The sequence below is a fragment of the Copadichromis virginalis genome, linkage group LG17 (assembly GCF_057382275.1).
Source record: "Copadichromis virginalis isolate Kocher_CV1m ecotype Utaka linkage group LG17, C_Virginalis_male_GT1.1, whole genome shotgun sequence".
NCBI lineage: Eukaryota > Metazoa > Chordata > Actinopteri > Cichliformes > Cichlidae > Copadichromis > Copadichromis virginalis.
In genome coordinates, this window is record NC_140634.1 from 25,010,022 (window position 1) to 25,031,730 (window position 21,709).

Sequence of the window (21,709 nt, forward strand, 5' to 3'; positions counted from 1 at the left end):
GTGTAAATAAAGGAAAAAATTCAAAACATCTCTAAACTCATTTTTGTGTCTCTGTACTCGTGAAGTGTAAAGCTGCACTCTGTGTGTGTGTGTGTGTGTGTGTACCTGTTTGTTCCTTCCTACCAAATGTGAGTCATCATTAACACCCTTGATTACACCATCAACACAAGAGTTAAGAACAAATGGCCTCTAATTGCATGTATTGTGTGACTGAAGAGGAGGAGGCGGTGGAGGGGGAGGGGGTCACATATGTGTTATACTCCGTCATGTCTTTGATCATGCACTAAGAAAGCTTGTTTTCAACGGATGAGTTGGAAAGCTGTAATACCGTGTCAGTGCATTTGTCAGAAAGGTACGAATTTCGAAAACATATTATCACAAAAAAGCAGAATCTAATGTAAACCACACAAATCTGATACAGCTCCACATGGATCGTCTAAAGTATTACCATGCTGCTTTCATATAAATGCATCAGTTATAATGATGTTTGTAGAAATTTTTTATTTTATTCTTTTTTGTTGTTGTTATGTTACATTAATCTTGCTAAACAACACATTCATTTACTGCTGCTTATCCAGGTTCGAGTTGCAGGGAGCAGCAGTTTCAGTAGAGACACCCAGACCTCCCAGCCTGGGACCCGAGAGATGCCAGAGAGAGACATAATCTCTCTGGCATCTCTCGGGTCAGCCCCGGGACCTTCTCCATCACTGCAGACATTGTGTGAATCCATCTGTAAATTTTGTGGTCCTCTCTCCGCTCACCGAAAAGAGGTGAGCACTTCACCCTTTTTCCGGCTGAGGACCATGGTCTTAAAGGTGCTGATTCTCCACGCTCTGACGCAAATCACCATAGTACACGCTTGAGGTCACTGCCCAACGAGGCCAGGAGAACCAAATAATGGGTGGCTTGGGATGTCTGTAGCTCAGGAGGTAGAGCGGGTCATCTGGTTTTCGGAAGGTAGGTGGATCTCTGGCTTCCAGTCTAAATGCCTTTGGCAAGATACTAACCCCAAGATACTCTGTAATGTAAAAAGTCCTGAGGCCACTAAAGCAGGTATTAAGAAATAGACAACAATAACATAGACAATTGATAAAATACCACCCTACCCACAAAACAGTATAAAAGTATAGGGAGACAAAAGAGCACAGGGCTCAAGCATAATGAAATAACATAAAACAAGAGATAGCAGAGTATTCATAACCACATGACTGATTACACTTTTAATTTAGGTATCATCCCAATCTGGGTCCAAGGTCTGCAGGAGAAGAAGAAATGACACATGTTGATAACTCGAACAGAAGATGCTGTTTGAGGATTTAGCTAAACGTTCATGTGTTACTGAATCCAAGATTTCAAGAGGAATCACTGAGCACCTACGTGCTGCTTATGTAAGCATCTGTATGTTAATTTCGTCTCAGCAAAAAATAAATAAATAAATAATTATCACACTTAACATAGCACATTGCATTGGCTTCTTACCCAGAATTTAAATCGCCTGATTGCATATCATCATAAGGGTCTAATGTTAGGCTGCATGTGAGCAAGAGGTTACAAAAGAAAAGCTCAGAAAATTCATGAAAGTCAAATATGTTTAGGAGAGATAATAACATATTTCTGACAGTAGCCATATTTTAAAGGGCAAGCCATTGTTGACAATGTTTTCTTTTCTTCTTTTTTTTTAAAGATTTTACAGCATTTTGATTATAAAAACTAATTTAGAGCTGTGATTAGATTAAATAGTTAATATGCATAAATTTCAGTAATTGCATCATGCAAACATTTTGGGAAAATAAATTGTGTTTGTCAATAAATGATCGATATTTATGATCAAAATTCATTTTTTGTTTTGTGTGGTTTTGTTCTCTGTTTTTTTCTAATACTCTGAACGAGAAGTCTCCACTTGATTATCTCTTGCAGTCTCCACGCTCAAAAATGTCCTCCCTGTGCCAAAGGGTTTGTTAATGCATTGTCCAGAGTAGCATTTACAGAACATTTCATTCCTCACAAAAATTTCATTTTGTAATTTATTCAGCAATTAAAGAGAATTTAAAGGCCCTTCCGTGACTGTATTTCCTCTATCATGTCAGCAAAATGAAACAAGAATTTTTAACTTGACTTTATTAGCATATATTTAGATATATAACATCCAATTTGCATATTTAACCTTAAATATTATAGCGGACTCCTCATACTAAAAACAATACTTTGAATGTAAGTAATTCAATTTGGTGGTTTCATGGTTTCATGCTGATGTCTATTAGATCATTTTAGAATACCAGCAAACGTTATGATAGCCACTTTTTATGCAGCAATGGTGTTAATGATCTTTAAAGAAACAAAGTAGCATTAAAAGAAATACAAGAAATATGATAACTGTCCAAGTACCACCAGTATTTATCCAGATGTACAGTCCAAGAAGTCTCTTCACCTGCCACTGAAGAGATAGTTGCAGTGTAGCACCCTCCAAAAGCAAATCCCAGCAGTTAAACAGTGTGTCTGTCTCAGCTACAATGCAATGAAACATTCTAGCAGTGGCTTGTATTTCACTAACCTCTGCTGTCAGCTGCAGCCTACACTGCAAATGTCGCTTATGTAATTTTCCGTGGCTACCTGTGATTCATGAATCTCACCCTCACCAACCCCACACGGCGTCCACACCACAACGTGCCAGCAGTTTACACGAAGGTTGTTGGGATTGAGCTTTATTTAAAACGTGTAAGTTATACAGGGACCTGTTTTTATTATAAGTGTAATAACATCACTCAGAGGCCAGCACAGTCATTCTTGTAGTACTGTGCAAGACCACAAGAGAGAGGTGTTTCTTGTATTTCTCCAACATGTGAGAGGCCATATTCATGAGTTTATTGATCATTATTTAAGAGCAGATTTTATATGCCGCAGGTTGTATTTATGTAGTCTCTAAATGATCCTCTTCATAGTGTTTCTGTTGGGTAATTCATATATTCTCTCATCTTTGAGGGAAATTCTGATCTCATATTGAAACTTTAACTGTGGAGGTCTTTGGAGAATTCAATCTGCCCTCTGGCAAAATCTGTGATGCTGCTCTCTAAGTGAGGAACTGCAAAGGCAGAAAAGGGAGAGGAGATGAATTTGAGCACACTTCTGAACTGTGAGCAACGCTGCAATATAAGAAACGTTTAAACCTGACGTTTCGATCATACTACTGCTACTACTAATCCATCCATCCTGTTAAACAGATAAAGATAGAAGTGAGTAGGATGGAATATGGAGAAAACACACCTGGATGTTAAGCTAACTGGCCACTTTATTAGGTACACCTGTTTAATTGCTCTGTAATGTAAATGTACAGGCATATAAGCATGGTCAAGATGACCTGCTGAAGTTTGAGCATCAGAATAGAGTCGAAACATGATTTAAGTGACTTTGAACATGACATGGTTGGCCGCACGGCCTCTGCTGAATGTTTCAGAAACTGTTGAGTTAGTAGGATTTTCCTGTAGATGCATCCCTATGTTTCTGGGTTCCTACCTCACTGGAGAATGGCTGGACTGCTTGCAACTGATAGGAAATCAACAGTGACCCAAATAGCCACTTATTACACCAAGGTATGCAGAAGAGCATTTCTGAATGCAAGACATGTTGCACTTTGAGGCAGATGGGCACAGCAGGAGAAAACCACACCGGGTGACACTCCTGTCTGCCCAGAACAGGAAGCTGAGGCTGCACTTCATACTGACTGAAAATGTTCCCTGGTCTGATAACTCTAGATTTCTGCTGCAACATTCAGCCGGCAGGGTCAGAATCTGGCTTTTGCCTCAAGCTTCTGGTGGAATAACTTTCTTGGCATTCATCAGGTTCCTCATTAACAAGGGAGAATTATTTCAACCCCACAGCCTACCTGAGTCTTGTTGCTGAGCATGTCTGTTCCTTTATGACCAATAATAGCTTTTTTGATCCAAAAGGGAAATTCATGTTTCACATAGTTCATCTGCTATTTGGATGAGAATTAAAAATCCTGATTTCTCTGGGTCCAAATTATTTTCTGCATCTCTCCATCTTACAACAGATAGAGAGCAGTCTTCCAGTACTGATGTTTTTTTGTTCCATGAAGATTTTAAAAAGTGGTGGTCAGAGTTATCCAGGATGGCTTCTGATGTCTTTAGTGTGCATCTTTCCCCCGCCACCCTCAACACGTCCAGTCTGGCTCCAATTACAGAGCCATCTTTCTTCACCAGTTTGTCCAGTCTCCTTGCATCCTTGTTTCTGATGCTGCCTCCCCAGCACACTGCAGCACAGAAAAGCACACTTGCCACCACAGACTGGTAGTACATCTGCAGCAAGTTACTCAGATGTCAAGAGATCTTGGTTTCCTTAACAAATAGAGGCAACTGCCCATTTTTGAATAGTCTGTCTGTATTCTGGAACTCGTCTACTTTGTTATCTATTTTGGTATCACCTCAATGTCCACCCCACAAACCTTCTGAGGCTGGAGAGGAGGCCTGAATCTTTGGGAATCTACTACTATCCTTTGTCTTAGTGATGTTCAATATGAGGTAAATGGCCTCTGTAGTCAGCAGATCTCAGTTCAATAGCACACCTTTTGCATGTGGTGGAACAGGAATTATAATCATGGATGTGCAGCGACTGCTTGGTGCTATCGTGTCAATATGGACCAAAATTTCCAAGAATAATTTCCAGGATCTTGTTGAATGTGTGCCACAAAGAATTAACACAGTTCTAAAGGCAAACGGGGGTCTAACCTGGCAGCAGCAAGGTGTGACTAACAACGGGCATGTTAAAACAGATAAATAAAGAAATAAAGAAACAATGAAATAACAAATATCTTTGTAGCAAAAGTGTTTAGGAGAGAGGTAAGGTATTCCTATCTTTCGTAACACTTCCGTACTGTTTATAATATCTATTGTTTGATTTCTTTCCTCTTTAATAAAGTTTCTTCAGTTCTGCTTTCTTTTATTTAGTTTTCTCTTTTTCTCTCTGGGAGGAATTATTTTGTTTGGAGGAAGTTTAAGAATATCAAGGTGATTCATCTCCATTTAAATAGGGACACACTTTCATTTGGAAACAATTTGTTTATACTGCAAAATGTGCCTCTGTGTGCAAGCTTGGTGAAAGGTTTTATTTGTTAAAATACCACAGAGCCTTCGGTGATGTAAAACAAAAAATCTGTCTATATTAAATCTAAAAGAGATACATCTAAATGCCCGACAGCTGTGCAGTAAACCTAGTCTAGCCTTGATAGAAGTTTACAAAAGAGATCACGAGTTAAAGGTAAAACTAAAGAAACCGCTGGGAATTTTTCGATCGTTGTATCATCTTTGTTGTGTCTCACAGCCACAGATGTGAGCCTTTTGAGAAGGTGTTGCATTCAAGCTCTCTTTACCATCTGCAGACGTGGGTGAGGAATATGTCACCTTCATCAGTTTAATCACTTCAGGCTTCAGTCATGTACTGCAACACTGGATGGGTGATGGAGAGTGGCACTAACAGAGTGTTTATTGCATGAAACACAATGAACAACACATTGCTTTGTACTTTTGCTGTCACCGTTTGAGTTTAGCACCTTCTACTTACAAGGGTCTCTTTATTAGTTTCAGAGTCTGCTCTTTGTATTGATCCAGCAAAAGGCTGATGACTTACTATTCCAAGGCTAAAGACCTGGATGAGACTTCAGAGGCACAACTCAGTACACAAGGTGTAATCACCTTTTAGCAGCTGCACTTCGATCACTGAAAGGCAATCAGACCCGTGCTGCTGTAATCGAGTAGGCACCTGATGTAACTTTTGTCTCCAAATCAAAGGTTACACTCAGCAACCAGTTACTGAAAAGACTGCAGTATTCAAAGGCCTATGTCTATCTAATGTGTCTCCAAATTTTCTATTCCTGTTTTTTTATTCTGCTTCAAACAGGCTGTTTTGGTGTCTGTAACCTTAAATGCAGTTGCTCCTGGGCACCCTCAATCCAGCAAACCGGGCAGTGTTTTTACCAGAGACAGTATAAAAGGTGGAAATGGCCACTGTGACGTCACCTGTTGGTTCTGGAAACATTGACTGACTGTGACGTTGTTTTTTTGTTGTTGTCTCAACCTACATTCCTACTAACACACTAGAACTGTACTCACTAAAACTGAAGCACAAATGTCTGAGATGGTAGCATTGCACAACAAGCCATAAGATTAGAAGAAGACATTCCCGCCACACACACACACACACACACACACACACACACACACACACACACACACACACACACACACAACCCCGTTCAGCTATCTTAGTGAGGACCTTCATTGACATAATGGTTTCCCTAGCCCCTTACCCTAACCCTAACCATTAAAAATAAATGCCTAACCCTGACCCTAACCATAACCTAATTGTAACCCTGACACTAAAACCACATTTTGAGCCTCAAAAAGGCCTTCAGACTTGTAAGGACCGGTGAGTGTGTCCTCACAAGTGACTGTAGAATGCAGATTTCAGTCCTCACAAAGATAGCTAGACAGGAACACACACACACACACAGTGATGAGAGTTTAATGACTCAAATATCAAATTTGGACTCAACTATCCTAGTGGACGCTTTATAAAACAATTCACCTCCTTTCTTATGAAAATAGCTGGACAGTATAGGCCAAAACTGTTTTGCACCAGACTGCAAACATGCTTTATTATGCTGTAAACTTGGCACTATAACATGGCAGTCTATGGGGATTGACTCTCAAGTTGCCAGTAGGGGAACTGGAGTCTGGGTTAATTATTCAGCTCTTGCGCATTGGATTTTCATTTATAACACCAAAGTCCTTATAAAAGGAAGCTTTGACATGTTAAAACAGCTGTGGGCACATATTTGGGCAGTGATTTTTCAAGCATTGAAAAATAACTTTTATTTAAAAAGCATTGTTTTAAACTGAATCACATCTTTCTAACAGCATCTTTGCTCCCTCATACTATTGTAATGGTAATTTTTTTAATTTGGCACATTTTTAACCAGACCTACACAATCCCAAAGGGATTTGTGCTTCCACCCAAGACTGAACAGGTGATTTTCTTTTACCTCTTTAATAAATGTGTAAACCTCTACAATATAGATCCACTGCAGACTGCAAAGCAGTTGCTAGCTTGGAATCGAAGAGGTTGGCGGTGCCTTTGCTGGTCTGACAAACCAACAAGGTGTAAAGCAGAAACAGCTCTTTCAGGTGGTGTGTTCAGACAGAATGAAAGTGAAATTTCACCTTGCTGAAGTGTTTATGAGCCATTTCACAACTCACAAGTACTCGCTCCTAACAGCTATAATGAGGAGTACAACTGATAAGTGAAATCAAGCAATACAGCAACATTTTTTCAGGACGTACCAGAAAATCCTACAGTTTTATTTTTCTCCTATCCCTGTTCTCTTTTAAAATCTCTGTCTACATACATAAGTGAAGTTGAATCATAAACTTCCAGCCAATGGTGATATAAGCTGGACTTTTGATTAATAATTGTTGCTGCCATCTATGGGAATATCTCAGCTATTATGCTTTTGCAATTCAATTTTGACAAACTAAAATACTGTGAAGTTACATGAGTGCATTTTCACCTCTATTGGAGGTATTTGAGCTACCCAGTGACAATTTGCATCAGTTTGCAAATTCATTCTTGCATTACTCTTCCTAATCTACAGAGAAAGGGGAAAAACAAGGCTGTTGGTGTATGATTACGTTAAAGAACGAAGCACGTTTTTGCATCACATCATAATTCCCCCTTTCAACACACAAGCAGGTGCGTCATGGTGTCTGGTGTTGTTAAGAGTTTGAGCTCTTTGGCACAGGGAGGAGGATCTGTATTATTTTGACAGTATTTCTTGTTTTGTGTATCTTGTGTGTTTTACTTCCCGTCTTTGTCTTGATTCCCACATTTAATCATCTGCCTGCTCTAACTGTTTACACCTGAGCCCAGGTTGTCCTCTGTGTGTGTGTGTCTAAAGCAATTTGTCTCTGTGTGTTTGTGAGTTCATGATCCTGCTCCTTCTTTTTGTCTCTCTTTCATAGTTTTATGGAATCCTTTACTGAACTTTACTGAAGATACCTCTTATGCAGCACTGAAATTGCTTTTCACTTTAGATCCTGCCTGTCTGCCCCTGTGGTGGTTTGCATTTGGGTCAGTTTACCAGCTTCACCTTAAACTGCAAATATAGCACAAGGGTAGCAGCAAAGCTAAAATTATTTCCACATAGGGCCTAAATGCATGATTGAAGAGGTTAAAAACGGCTTCCATAAAACCTAATCAAAGAATCTAAATATATATCTGATACACATCTATAAAATACTTTATAAAAAAAACAAAAACAAAAAACCCTCTCTCTGGTGCTCACAGACACTTGAATAATGAGGTCCAGTCCCAACCCAACCCTGACACACTTTCACTGTGGAGGGTCTGCTACATTAAACTGAATAGGTATATTGTTATGTAAGTGATATTTATGATCTTAATAGATCAATTGGTAGTGGTATAAATCAAAAGTACACGTGTCTGTTAAAGAAATCAGTCGCCCCAAAGCTGCAGCTAAAATTCTACTCTTCCCCTTAAGTCAAGCGTGTCCAACTCCAGGCCTCAAGGACCACTGTCCTGCAGGTTTTAGATATCGCCCTGGGTCAGCACACCTGAATCAAATGATTAGTTCATTACCAGGCCTCTGGAGAACTTCAAAACATGTTGAGGAGGTAATAGAGCTATTTAAATCAGCTGTGTTGGATCAAGGACACATCTAAAACCTGCAGGACATCGGCCCTTGAGGCCTGGAGTTGGCCACCCCTGACAGAAGTAAAGAGACCCTTCAACAGCCATAATTGTGAAGTTTTTAGGACCCAGACTGGAATTGGGCCAATGTGCTAGAATACCATAAAATGCATGCATGCGATACAAAGGAAAACTGCACAAGTTCATCACTGTACACAAGCACATAGATTTATTTATACAAATATAGTATGTATAACAATTGCATATCAAGAGTTTGTTATCTATTTTTTTTTTTTATCTTTACGTTAAATACAGGACCATTCGCTTCAAAAATGCAAGTCAATTAAGAAAGAGTACCGATAAATTAAAGGTACAAAAAGGGATCTGTCTTATTAAGATGTACTGTGAGAGTCAGAAATGGTTGTAAATCATATAAAACCTGGACATTAAGGTCACCTAATCACAATATTTTGACATTAAGTAGACCTTAGAGGAAACAGTTTTTTTGGGAAATAGTCAAATGTGGCAGTGTGGGACACATTAATGTAGGCTGCTGTTCATTTGGGCTTAGGGGTTAAAGCCGATGAAATCATCACTCACTGCAGTTTTAAATAAAATCTCTGTAACATCATCAGCTTTTACGCCAGCTGCTTTCAGCATACAGGTGTTTACAGAGTCTCGCATTGAGGAAGTGATGTTTAATGCCTGGGATAAATAAAAGAGTAAAAGCCAGCTACTGAAAATGTAAAGAAAATCAACAGTAAACAAAAAAAAAAAAAAAGAGTTAAAAAGACTTATAAATAAGTCATCTCTGGGAACGACGGAGCAGAAAACCACAACAAGAAGCTCACCAAAGATGGAGACAACGTAAACACAGATTTGGCAGATTACCACTTTGACTCTGGAGTTCAGCTACTTGGGTGACAAAGAAAATGATTTCTCTCACAGATCCACTGGGGAAAAAAAACCAAACCAAAACACTCCACTCATAACACAAAATGCAGGTAACACATCCACGTGAACTATGTGCTAGTATTTAGCCATAATGCAATGAATAGATTTTAAACAATCTGCACATCATAGAAAGAATACATAATATTTTAAATGAACATTAAAACTTTGTGTTAAATCTCTGATCTCGTAAACTATAAAATAGACAGATCTGGAAAAATAAACATAATATTCATTTAATTCTGTTAAAATCAAAAGTGATGACATTCTGGTAATCTGTCGGGAACATTTAAGATTTCTGAGGATTAAAGTGAACCTCCTTGTAACATATATTTTCTAGATTAATTTCAGTTGGGAGTAGCTTATAAGTTCTTTTTATGAATCGCAGTTATTGCACATTAACTCTATGCGCCGTCTGTAAATCTCTTTAAATGGCACCGAAGACCGATTTGGACTCAGGAGCTGCCTTACAGTGAATAAGATGCAATTTGCTTTACGGTGATTTACATTTGCACCTAAACTCTGTATATGTACGGTGATGAATTTCATTTTAAAATGTAAAAACAAAAAAAACAAAACAAAAGTGTGTTATTGCTAAACCTACGAGATACAAAATCTTTTCTTGCTACAATATAGAAGGTAAAAAAGAGTTCATCAAAAACAGGACACAGAAAAAGGAAATCAATGGTCTTTCATACAGAGACACAAGCACCAGTAGAGGAATCAATAGAAACACCACTGTACAAATGATATCTATGGAAAAATGGCGAAGGATCCACTGCGAAATGGATGAAAGCAAACCAAGTGGATAAAATAAACCAAACTACAAACACAAGAAAGGGAGTATTCAAGTCACGACTGGGGTGTAGAACCTAGAAAAGGGACTATAAAGTCAAAACTTTCAGTGTTAGCCTCCCTCATACTTGTTTTTCGAAGCACCAAATTCAGGACAAACGCTCTCTTCGTTTTTGCTCAGTAATCGGTGGTACACTGGAAGGGAGAGAGTGAAAGAGTCTTCTACTTTCGGTCGGTTTTGCTCCATGATGGAGAGACGCCTTTGGGATCCTCAACACAAACAGATGGCCTTAAAGATCCACACACTTCTTCACTTCTTCTTCTTTTGGAACAGCCTGGAGATCACAAAGACAAGAAAAACAGGCTGAGAGCAATGCCGTGAAACACAGCTGCACTAAATGAAGTCATGCTGAGTTTAATTTTTTTCTGTTTTCTGAAAAATGTCACATGGTGTGGTAAAAGGATAAATTAGCAACAAGACAAACATTTAATCTTAAAAAAAAAAAACAACCCAGTATGACACCATATACTTTTAGGGTCCATCCATCCATCCATCCATCCATCCCAATGCATTTGTCAATCCAGTTTTTGCTCCTTATCCAGTTTGCAGACATGCCCAGACCTCCCTTTACCCATCCACCTCCTTAAGATGTTCTGGAGGTATCCCGAGGCTCTTTTCATGCCAGAATAGAGGGATCTCGCTAGTTTGGCAATCCAAACATTTGACTAAAATGACAAGGGACAAAGCAGGGATTTTTTTTTTCTTCAAAAGACACACCTCTCAGATTTTTATGTTAAACTCAAAAGGATGGGTTTTAATCAAAATGTTCTCATAATTGCAGACGGATTGTGACAAAGATGATATCAGAGGGCTTAATTTTGATCTACACTCTGAAATTAAAAACACAGAGGGAGGATATTTTTTGGTGAGGAGAAGATTGGAGATGAGTTTTTTTTGTGTTAAAATTAACTGAAGTTACAGGATAGATTCAATTCACTTCAGTTAACTTCAGTTCAATTTATTTAGCAACAAATCACAACTACAGTCCCCTCAGTATATTGTAAGGTAAAGACCCTACAATAATAGAGAGAAAACCCCAGCAATTAGCAATGAGCAAGCACTTAGTGACAGAAGGAAGAAAAAACTCCCTTTTAACAGGAAGCAACCTCCACCAGAACCAGGCTCAGCAAGGGGCAGCCATCTGCTGTGACTAGTGATACGTGAATCATGAACGATTCGTTCATGATTCGCGCATCAATCGCGATTCAATACTCGAGAATCACTTTACTGACTCCTGAATCATGATTCACAACCTCAACTGACTCACTGACTCATCCCTGTTGCTGTTAGCAGCAATATTTCTAGCTTATAATTAAAATTGTGGAGAAAAACACATCTGGTATCTTAAGAAAAAAATTTCTGCTCTGAACTGGAAGAAAAAACCCTGAGTAGAAGCTCACATCAGGTTCACAGTAGCATCGCTCTGCTAACATGCTAACAGTACATTTGATCTACTCACCCCCTCCCTCCTGTGCTGAATCGTAAGCGAATCACTCAGGACTCACTAACCCCTCCCTCCTAGCTCACAGCTTCTTCTTCTTCTTGGTTGGCAACCAATGTTAAGGCGCATTACCACCCCCTGGCTCACAGCTCAGTGGACATTTAGATGAGAAATTATATATTTGACACATTTAAGGAAAATACTAATAAAATAAAAATAAACAAAATAAATGTTTATTAAGCAATTTTGATAGGAAATTGCTTAATTTTAGAAATGTTTTTGCTCTTTTTTGTTCTATAAAATAGTTGTTTTCTTTGAGAATCATTCATCTTAGCAGCAGGATTTACATGAAAAGAGAAACAAATTAAGTTTAAGTGAAAATGTAAATTTTTTGCACTCTCTGGTCAACTGACTCAGTGAATCAAATGACTCAAAAAAACACAATTCACTTTGGTGAGTGACTCATTAAAACTCGATTCAGTAAAAAGAATCAAATTTACCATCACTAGCTTATTCATCACCAATGCTTATTAGAGAACATCTAAATATTAAATTGAAGCCTGAATTAGATTCTTGAAAGGGATCCGGTCTACATATACGAGTGCTCTATATATATAAAAAAAAAGATCAACTGTTGTTTAACTGTTGAAGAGTTCAGCTGTACAAAATAAGACAACTCAAAAAAGTCTGAGAAGATAAAATATTAACTGAAAGGAAAAAGTTGAAGAGCCGTCACTTCTTTTATATTTATATATATATATATATATATATATATATATATATATATATATATATATATATATATATATATATATATATATATATATATATATATATATATATATATATATATATATAAAAAACACCCAGCACGCCCCTGCGGGCGGTTTATCCTTCAAGCTCGGGTCCTCTACCAGAGACCTGGGTGCTTGAGGGTCCTGCGCAGTATCTTAGCTGTTCCCAGGACTGCGCTCTTCTGGACTGAGATCTCCGATGTTGATCCCGGGACCCTTTCTTGGATATCTGCCAATGTGATGGTTACTGGACCCTGTTCAGGGAGGTCGCTGTGGTCTGCCCTCAGATCCACTAGCCACTGAGCATTGCAGTTATGGGTTGCGTCCTTCTCCCATATGCTCTTCCAGTATTGCTCCATCTCCAGCCTTGGTGGTGCTGTTCTCTTATTATTGTTCCCTTGCCACTGAGAGTACACCTTTGCTGGTTCTGTGGAGAACAGCTGGTTTATTCTCCTGCCTGGTGTACCTCCTCAAGCGGCTGGCCAAGGCTGTGAGTCTTTGCTTGGCAGTTTCCAAGGCCTCAGGTATGGACAGCTTGCTGTATTTCTTATGCACCTTCTTTGTCGCACCTTTCTGCAACTCCGTTAGTTGGCTAACCTCCCTCCGTGCTACTTTGATCTTGCCCTCTAGCCTCCTTCTCCATGGAGGGTACTGCCCCTTGTGGCAGTTCAACTTGTAGCCAAGCATCTCACTGATCACTGCTGCCGTATTGTAGATCAGCTTGTTAGTGTCGGTAATCGTGGTTGTAGGTATTGTCCGTAGTGCTGCATTAACATCATCTAGCAGACCTTCTGAGGGTACTTCACGTAATCTTGGTAACCGGCTACGTGGGATCCAGGTTTCAAGCTTGGCCATTATCCTATTTTTCAGGTCAGTTCCTCTCGCACTCAATGATCCTTCTCCTATCGCACGTGGGGCTATGTACCCAATCTCGGGTGGGGGTGATGATATCTCCCCCCTGACCTGGCGTCCTGACTCCTCCTTGCCGTAGCATTTGTGTTGTACCTCGTCAATCTCTAGCTGTGAGAGCAGTCCCTTCTTTCGAATGTTGGAACACTGAGCTACTAGTTGTTTCGCCGTCATTGTGGATGTTGGGTATCGAAGAATCCATAGGTCCGTCATCCTATTCATGTAGCCCCTTCCGCCGGGGTTACTTGCGTAGTAGCATTCCAACAACTCTCTTTTCCAAAGATGAGTGATTCCTCAATCAGATACAGGGCTTGCAATATCGCTAGCCCGATGTCCTGGGGCTAGCGATTTTTTTCAGTCGGGCTACCAAAATCTATCTCTTCCCTGCCCGTCGGGCTATTGTAGGAAGAAAAATATATGTCAATGCTTTTGCATTCTTTCAGAAATGTAGCTGGGTAATTATGTCATTGGGTGAGCCACTGTCAATATGTGACATATTGAAATCGCGTTTGAATTTGCGCTTGTTTTTTTGCTTTCACTTTGCAATCGTGCTAACTGTGTATAGAGAGCGACAGCACTGATCTGTGAGTGATGATAATTTGTGCACCAATTCCTCTGACATCGTCTTGTCAATCGTTAGCTTACTATGCAAACATGACAAGTGAAATCTCCTGCAGCAAGCTTAAACATGTGAGAGGTTGATCGCGCAGAGAATCGCTGAGCTTATGTGAGTGCGTGTGTAAAAGCAGCAGGATATATATTTCACTACGATGACCTGGATGACTGAGAACCTTCACAGACAGATATATATTTTAGTTCTGCTGAGCCAAATAAGACAGGTCAGGGTGAAGAAGTGACAGCCAAAGAAAAGCTTACCACAAAACGGAGAAGTTATGACAAATCAGACTATAAGGCAAAAAGAAAGTGCAGCTTTATGGTTTCATGGACAAAAGAATTTCTGTGGCTGCAATATGATGAGCTAAATAACCAGGGCTGCACATAAGTGGTCCGCAGGTGCGCATTCGCTGTCAAAATAAAAAACACGCACAAGGGTTAGGGTTAAATTTAAAAACTGTACTTTTGAGTTAAAATATATATTTATAATTTTAATAAATGACAAATTAAAAAGGCATGAACATTTTTTTGTATCGAAAAAATATCGAACCGTGACACCAAAGTATCGAACCGAACCGTGAATTTTGTGTATCGTTGCACCCCTAATATATATATATATATATATATATATATATATATATATATATATATATATATATATATATATATATATATATATATATATATATATATATATATATATATATATATATATATATATATATATATATATATATATGTGTGTGTGATGAGGAGGTGCACCAGTATCACTTATGAATGCATCTCTTTAACTTACATCTGGCTCTGACCTTTACATACAGTTTATGCTGGTTAACAGAGAGCAGAGAAACTCAGAAAATGTGACAGAATGGCTTATAATGCACTCTTGTCACTTGGTCAGCAGCTTCTTGGATCCCAAAGCAGATCACTGCGGTCAGCATGCCGGAATTGATATAACATGATCCCTGCTCAGTTCGCTTTCTGTGGCTCCACCACAACACGCTGTTACAAGCTCCTAAGAACCATTCCAGGCTGTGGTGTGCCAAGTCCAGGACAAGAGATATGCTTGGGGGATTTAGCATCAAAGCCAAAGAGATCTTGGACACATGCCTCTAACACGTCAGGCAAATAATTTGAGACGTTTGGGCAAAAATAGGGACCGCATGATATGACTTGGTTTCATGGTCTGAATAGTGTCTGCACTTTCTTTTTGATTTTAAATTGAGTGTTTTTCACTACAGCAGGCAAGAGTGAGCTTTAGTTTGCTTGGCAGTGCACAGCCTTCTTCTAATTTGGCACCGTAAGAAAAAATGATCTAAAGCGAGTCAGGGGTAGAGCCTCCATCCAGCTTTAGCTTACAAGTAACAACACTCCAGGCTGCACCTGCGTACCTGCAGAGCATGAACCACAGATGTAATCGGTTTAAGCTTGAATAATTTACACCCCTTACAACAGAATCACTGGCAGCACAGAAGAAGAATCAGTAATGTTTGCACAGAGGATACTGGCTGCTCAGTTTGCAAAATATACTACTGAGCTTTTCGACTCTGTGCTGGGATGTATATGTCTGCTATACCTGCACACAAGCTGAAAGATGTGCTTACATGGGCAAAACAGAGTACGGTGAATAAAATTCAGTTCTCCATCTCAATTCTTTTATTGTTTATCTGCAAAATGTTTTAACTTTCTTGCACCAGAACATTCAGCAGAAAGTTTTTATTATATACTTGACATTAAATAAATATATAAATGAAGCCAACAACCAAGGAATGAAGCAAATCGTGGTAAAAACTATTTCGAGTAAAAGTATGATGTCTGGAAAGATGAATAATTCATCTAGAAAGATTTTGCGACAATAAAAGCTCGGTCACCTTGAAACAAGAACAGCTGGGAGGCCCAAGCCTGAGGCTCTGCTTATGCTCATACAGGAAATGATAAAAGGTGTACTCTCTGTGCACATCTGCATTCCCTACCCACCTTTGATTTCTTTTAGTGCCTGCAAGTCCAAAAAAACAGCACATACTTTTGATCCTAAACTCTGCCACAGTTTAAAAAAAAATATGTTGAAACAGGTCAACAGAGGGTCCAGAAGTTTATAGAGAATGGTACATTTATTATTTTTTAGTTTTAGTTTTTATAACTTTGCCTCTGTTTGATTTAAAATCCTTTTCATGGTGTGTCAGTTGCATCTTAAATGCAGAGTCATGGCCAGGTGAGGCCTGTTACTTTGTTATTTCATTACAAATTAACCAGGTAAAAGATCTGCAGTTTATTCTATGTGTTGAAATTGTATTTGGTAGCTTTTCACTTTAACTCTAAATGAAGTCCAGTTGGTGGACCAACTACTGTATTGTGGATTTATATTCAAAGCAAAGTTGATGGCATTGTGCCCGAATGATGAGCTTGGCGATCCTGACGAGCTATTAGTGGCGTTTCGACCTCAACCTAGGCTGCAACACTCCTCATTCTGTTACATTTCAGTTCTTTCCAGCGGGACAATTTCCTTCCGTAATCTTCATCAACATGCATAAACACAACTTTTTAAAGTAAAGTTCTCAGAGGTAGTGTTTCCTTTTCCTTTGTTGGCATCCACCTCCCCCCACCCCTCACCCTTAAAGCAATGAAGCGCCTCACCTACGACATGTGGTTCTGCTGAGAGGCCAGATTCTGCTGTTGCTGCTGCTGCATGAGGAGCTGCTGCTGCTGACGCCGCCGGGCCGTACGCAGCTTCTCGAAGCGGGCCTCCATCTCCTCCAGCACTTTGGGGGTGTAGCGAACCACCAGCTTCACGCTGTCCTTGGCTGCCTTCAGTAGCTCCACCGCTTTCTCGTGGTGCTCTCCCTCTACACTCTGCAGGGGTTTCAGAGCCGCGGAAAGAGTAGAATATTAAAGGGGGCTGATTTTAATATATATATATTTTTAAAAATAGTAACCCTTCAAAGAAAAAAAAGAATATTTTCTCCACTATTATTACCTCACAATCAAGTGAAATGAGAAGGCTTAGCTTACAGTGTATGATGCTCATATCTCTCCAGCAGCTGAAGAAATTTCTGCTACTTATTCACAACATGCAACCTTGCGACCTCAATAACTCCTGTGATTGTTGACTCACATATCAAACTAGAAATCATATACATGGCAGGAAGCTGCTAAAAATATATTTTTGGAAACCAGCTTAAACAGGGGTTGACAAGCTTATCTACACTCTACTTTCAATCCATTGATCTTCTTTTCCCACATGCTGGATCAGAACGTTAGTCTGGCGAGACCCACCACTCCATTCACAGACAGGAGCTGGTCCCCTCGCTTTAAGCCGCCATGCCTCTCAGCTACGCCTCCAGGAATGATGCGGGAGATATAGATAGGTGAGTTTTGCTCTTTGCCGCCCATCACATTGAAGCCCAGCCCTTCGTCCGTCTTCGGTAGCTCCACCACCCGCGGGTGAGAGTGACCTTCACTGGCTGCGAAGGCCGCAACTGTGGCCTGAAGGAAGAGAAAAAAAGGTAAAGGGCTTATTAGTTATTCCAATGAATTAGACGGTTAATTAGACATGAATTCTGACAAAAATACACTTCTACGTATATTTTTTTGACACACAAGATTTAATACAAGGTTCAACTTTGTGTGTGCAAAAAAGTAATATTATATATATTATGCAATATGCAAATATCCATGGGTTAATCATAGACTGTACAAAAATGATAGATGTAGCCTTAGGTTCTAAAATGTGAAAGTGCCTTAAAGCAAAAGGAGTTTCCAGGATTTTTTAATGAGGGGGGGAGACCAAGAAGCACCTAAGGGGAACTCACGAGAAATCATAAATAAGTTTTATTCTAAAGAACAAGGTCTCTCACACATCCTTTATTTTACATTCACCTCTGAAAAGTACAGGTGTGGACCAAACCATTGTGAACCATTTGAAGGGGAGTACGATATATCTAAAATTACTACAAGAGATTTGATGGCACATTATTGTATTATTATTTCACAATGAATAATTACATTCGCAGCGTAATACCAGTCCTTTTATATACAATCTAATGTTCCGCATTATGCGTATGATATTAAAGATATTAGTGCACATTAAAAAAGTGGAGCGAATGCCTGAACTGTGCCAGGTCAGTTTCCCAAGAAATGCAAAAAAACTTTAGTAAATGTCTCATTCTATGAGTAAATCAAGTATTAGGGCAAGAAGTGAGTTATTTCTTCTCCTTTTAGTTAAACAGTGGAGAGAAAAACATAACCAAGATGAGAAAGAAGGCAGAGGCACACAGCAGCTTCTTAAATAGTGCCCTCATTATAGACGGCGCAAAGATATTCGTCTGAAATCTGATTTGCAGCTTTTGCAAACCACATCTTCAATCAAATCAGCAATTCTTTTTGAAAGCTCTGCAGCTTACACTAGCTTCTCATTCTCTTCTGTAGTGTGAAAATAAAAGCAAAGGAAGAACACATTTTAGAAGTATTACAAAGAGACTGCAAAGCTGCTCGCGAACCTCTGACGCACCTTCTCATTTAATTAAGCGACGACGGCCGTAACAAAGCGTCAGGATTTGGTCTGGGCTTGGGATTTAGACTCCACATGAGAAGTTCTCTGGTCTTTCCAAGCACACGGATTAACACATCTCACTTCCACCCTGTGTATCCCTTCCAGCTGGGTGAAGTTCCTTTGAATCACAAGCCAAGCTGCACACTCCTTGTACATTTAGAACAAAGCACCGAGGAGCTTGTTAGCCGAGCTGGGAAAGCTCGTGGCAGGTGAACAGAGAGCCTGTGCCCAAAGATCCACAGATGCGATGCCACAGGTTCCTCGCTGTCAAGTCAGCATCATTTATGGTGTGCGAGATGGGGGAAAGGAAGGATAAGAAAGTACGGGTGGAGTGAGTTCTGTTTTGATTTTGCAGATGTGAATCGAAATTCCCAGCAGCAGACGAGGAGCTTGGCAACTGGAGGTCTTTGAGGCTCCCTCCAGGCATCATCCCCGCATCTGCAATCTCTTCCATATTCATATGCATCTTCAGATCCACATTTATTACTCCTCATTTCTCTCTCCCCTCCCGCTGCCTATTAATCTGCTTATTGCATTATGACAACTCCCCCCTTCTCCTTCCTTCTCTCGCTCTGTCCTTCGCCTTTCTTCTTCTGCTGCTCCCACTCACCCTCCCTGGCCTGCTGTTAAAATAAGCAGCAGCTCCTCAGCATGCATACCGTCGCCACCCGGGCCTCGCAGCTCATCGACCTTCATAACTTTATCGGGCTTTCTGTGAATGAAAAACAATCTGGCAGATGGCCGGTGCCTCTCACGCACGGGGGGCATTTTAAATGAAACACTTGGAGGATACTCGGTAGACACACAACACTGTAAAAGTCTGGCTTAAAGTATTTAAAGTCATTTTAGCATCACCTCCCTGTTTTTTTTGCTTCCCCCCCCCCCCCCCCCCCGGCTGCTCTGATAATCTCCGCCTCCTTTAAGATCAGTAATAAAAACCTCGGGCCAGATATTAGAGGCTGAATTGATTAAATTAACAATGCGATCAAAGTGAATTGAGTTGTTCAAGTGAAACTCAAATCTTGGATGTCTGCAGATTTTTCTCTCACCAACTAAAGCACTCGAGATAAACCGAAACTCTGTCATGTATTTCATCACTGTTGCAGTTCATTCTCACTGCAATACAGTATGAATGTCTTTCCCCATATGTTGATGCTGATTATGTGCAATTGTGGTCCTTGTGGATATCTCTGCAGGGAGTAAAGCACTTTCAAAAATATCCAGTGTTCCCAGTTGGGAAGATCCCCACAGCTAAGCCACTTCAAACCCTTAGCTGTGTGCTTAATTGCCCAATGAATTTGTGCATTTTTATTACAGATTTAGAAGAAGTAACTTTTAAATGTGTGAGGGAGAGAGTTTGAAATGCTTTGTTCTTAAGAGAAAAAAGGGACATAGAAAAAGACTTAAAAATAACATCTCTTCTAATCATTAATGAGATGTTATTTTTAAGATCAGACAATGGAACCCACTCGAGAAACTTCAGGATACTTCAGAAGATGACACGATTGTCTTTGTTGACAGAGAATCCTTCCCTCTGAGAGAAGAAAAAATAAAATCCTGAACAGAGTTTGTTTAAAAATGTGTCATATTTAGTGCATCCTGTTTAAAAATATTTTGACAGGTTGGGAAATACACCTACTCTTGCCACAATTTAGACGAGAAACCTATGGAGTCAGACGACTACAAGATTAGACTGGAAAGCCTTAAAGGGCCTATTGGGAGTATGGGGAACTTTCTCAAGGATCAGACATTTTAACCAACATCACATTTTATATTTAAGGAAATTATTGGAAAAGGAAATTATTGCCTTGCACCACTACCGACAGCTTCCATGTAGAGAAAGTGAGTGAAATGGCACAAGACTGAATGCAATGGAAGAAAATTTGTTGTGAACTCCTGGCAGCTCTGGCACGTTAAGACGCTAAATCGAGGATGTTATTACCGTAATGGAATAAACGGAAGTGAAGGATCATCCTTAAGGAGGCGCTGGTTGCATGTTGATAAATGCTTCTTTTAGAAAATAAAAGAGGGGTTGCATATGTTAAAACCACACTGACAATTTCAGTCTGGTTTCAATTTCCTTAAATTCAACAGATTTGAAAATAATTACCAATGAATGGAACAGGAATTCACGGTCCAGACAACTGCTGACTACATAAGAGACCTGAAAAAGTTCGCTCTTTACTCCCTAAATGTATCTGAATAGCTTAGCAGTAATAGCTACTCTAGTGAAGTTTCTCTTTTTTTCCTTAGTTTATTTCACTTTGTTCACCAAACTGTTTGGTGTCTTTTGCTGTACCGCACCAAAAGACTGTATTTCAGTTACTTTCCACTTCAGTCACATGGCTAGTCTCCCTGAGGTCTCCCTGCAGTTTACATGAGCCACAAACACAAAAGAAGATTATACTAGAAGCAGCTAGAAGAGGCACCCCTTTGTAACCCCTTCTACAGCCACACCTAGCTCCACTTGGGGGATGATAGGATATCTTTAATGCTCTGTACAGTCTATTTATGGAAGTCTGTTTAAATCAGGGGTCTCAAACTCGTAGCCCCAGGGCCACTTGCGGCCCACGTCACCCCTACTTGCTATACTGACGTGAAGAAATAGAATGCAATTTGGCCCGTGAAGTTACTTTTTTGTTAGGGAGGATTTGTTTGTTGTTGAGTGCAATGTTAAAATAAGTTCTTTAAAAAGCAAAAAATGACTTAATACGAAGCCAATATGAACAGAAAGTACAAACATATTGAGGGATTGGCTGTGTTAGTTCAGTGAGAGTTATTTGTAAAAAAAAAAACAATTTTCGCTAGCAGTCAAAAACTAATGTGCACACTTATGTCTGCATTTTTATTTTGTTAAATACGAACAAAACTGTGAT

General features: G+C 39.6%; 1 protein-coding gene across 2 annotated transcripts in view; it reads right to left on the reverse strand.

Annotated features, from left to right (window-relative positions):
- Positions 1–8,924: 8,924 nt before the first annotated feature.
- Positions 8,925–21,709, reverse strand: part of lin7a (lin-7 homolog A (C. elegans)) — a 52,391-nt gene continuing 39,606 nt past the window's right edge. Inside the window, exons 4-6 of one of the 2 annotated variants that reach the window (XM_085436703.1) lie at positions 17,558–17,767; positions 16,923–17,134; positions 8,925–10,799 (exon numbers count right to left, since the gene is read on the reverse strand). In XM_085436703.1, the coding sequence (XP_085292829.1) occupies positions 10,775–10,799; positions 16,923–17,134; positions 17,558–17,767 (447 nt within the window). In that variant the 3' untranslated portion in view covers positions 8,925–10,774. Of the gene's footprint in view, positions 10,800–16,918; positions 17,135–17,557; positions 17,768–21,709 lie in introns of both variants that reach the window. The other variant, XM_085436704.1, reaches the window with a different exon arrangement.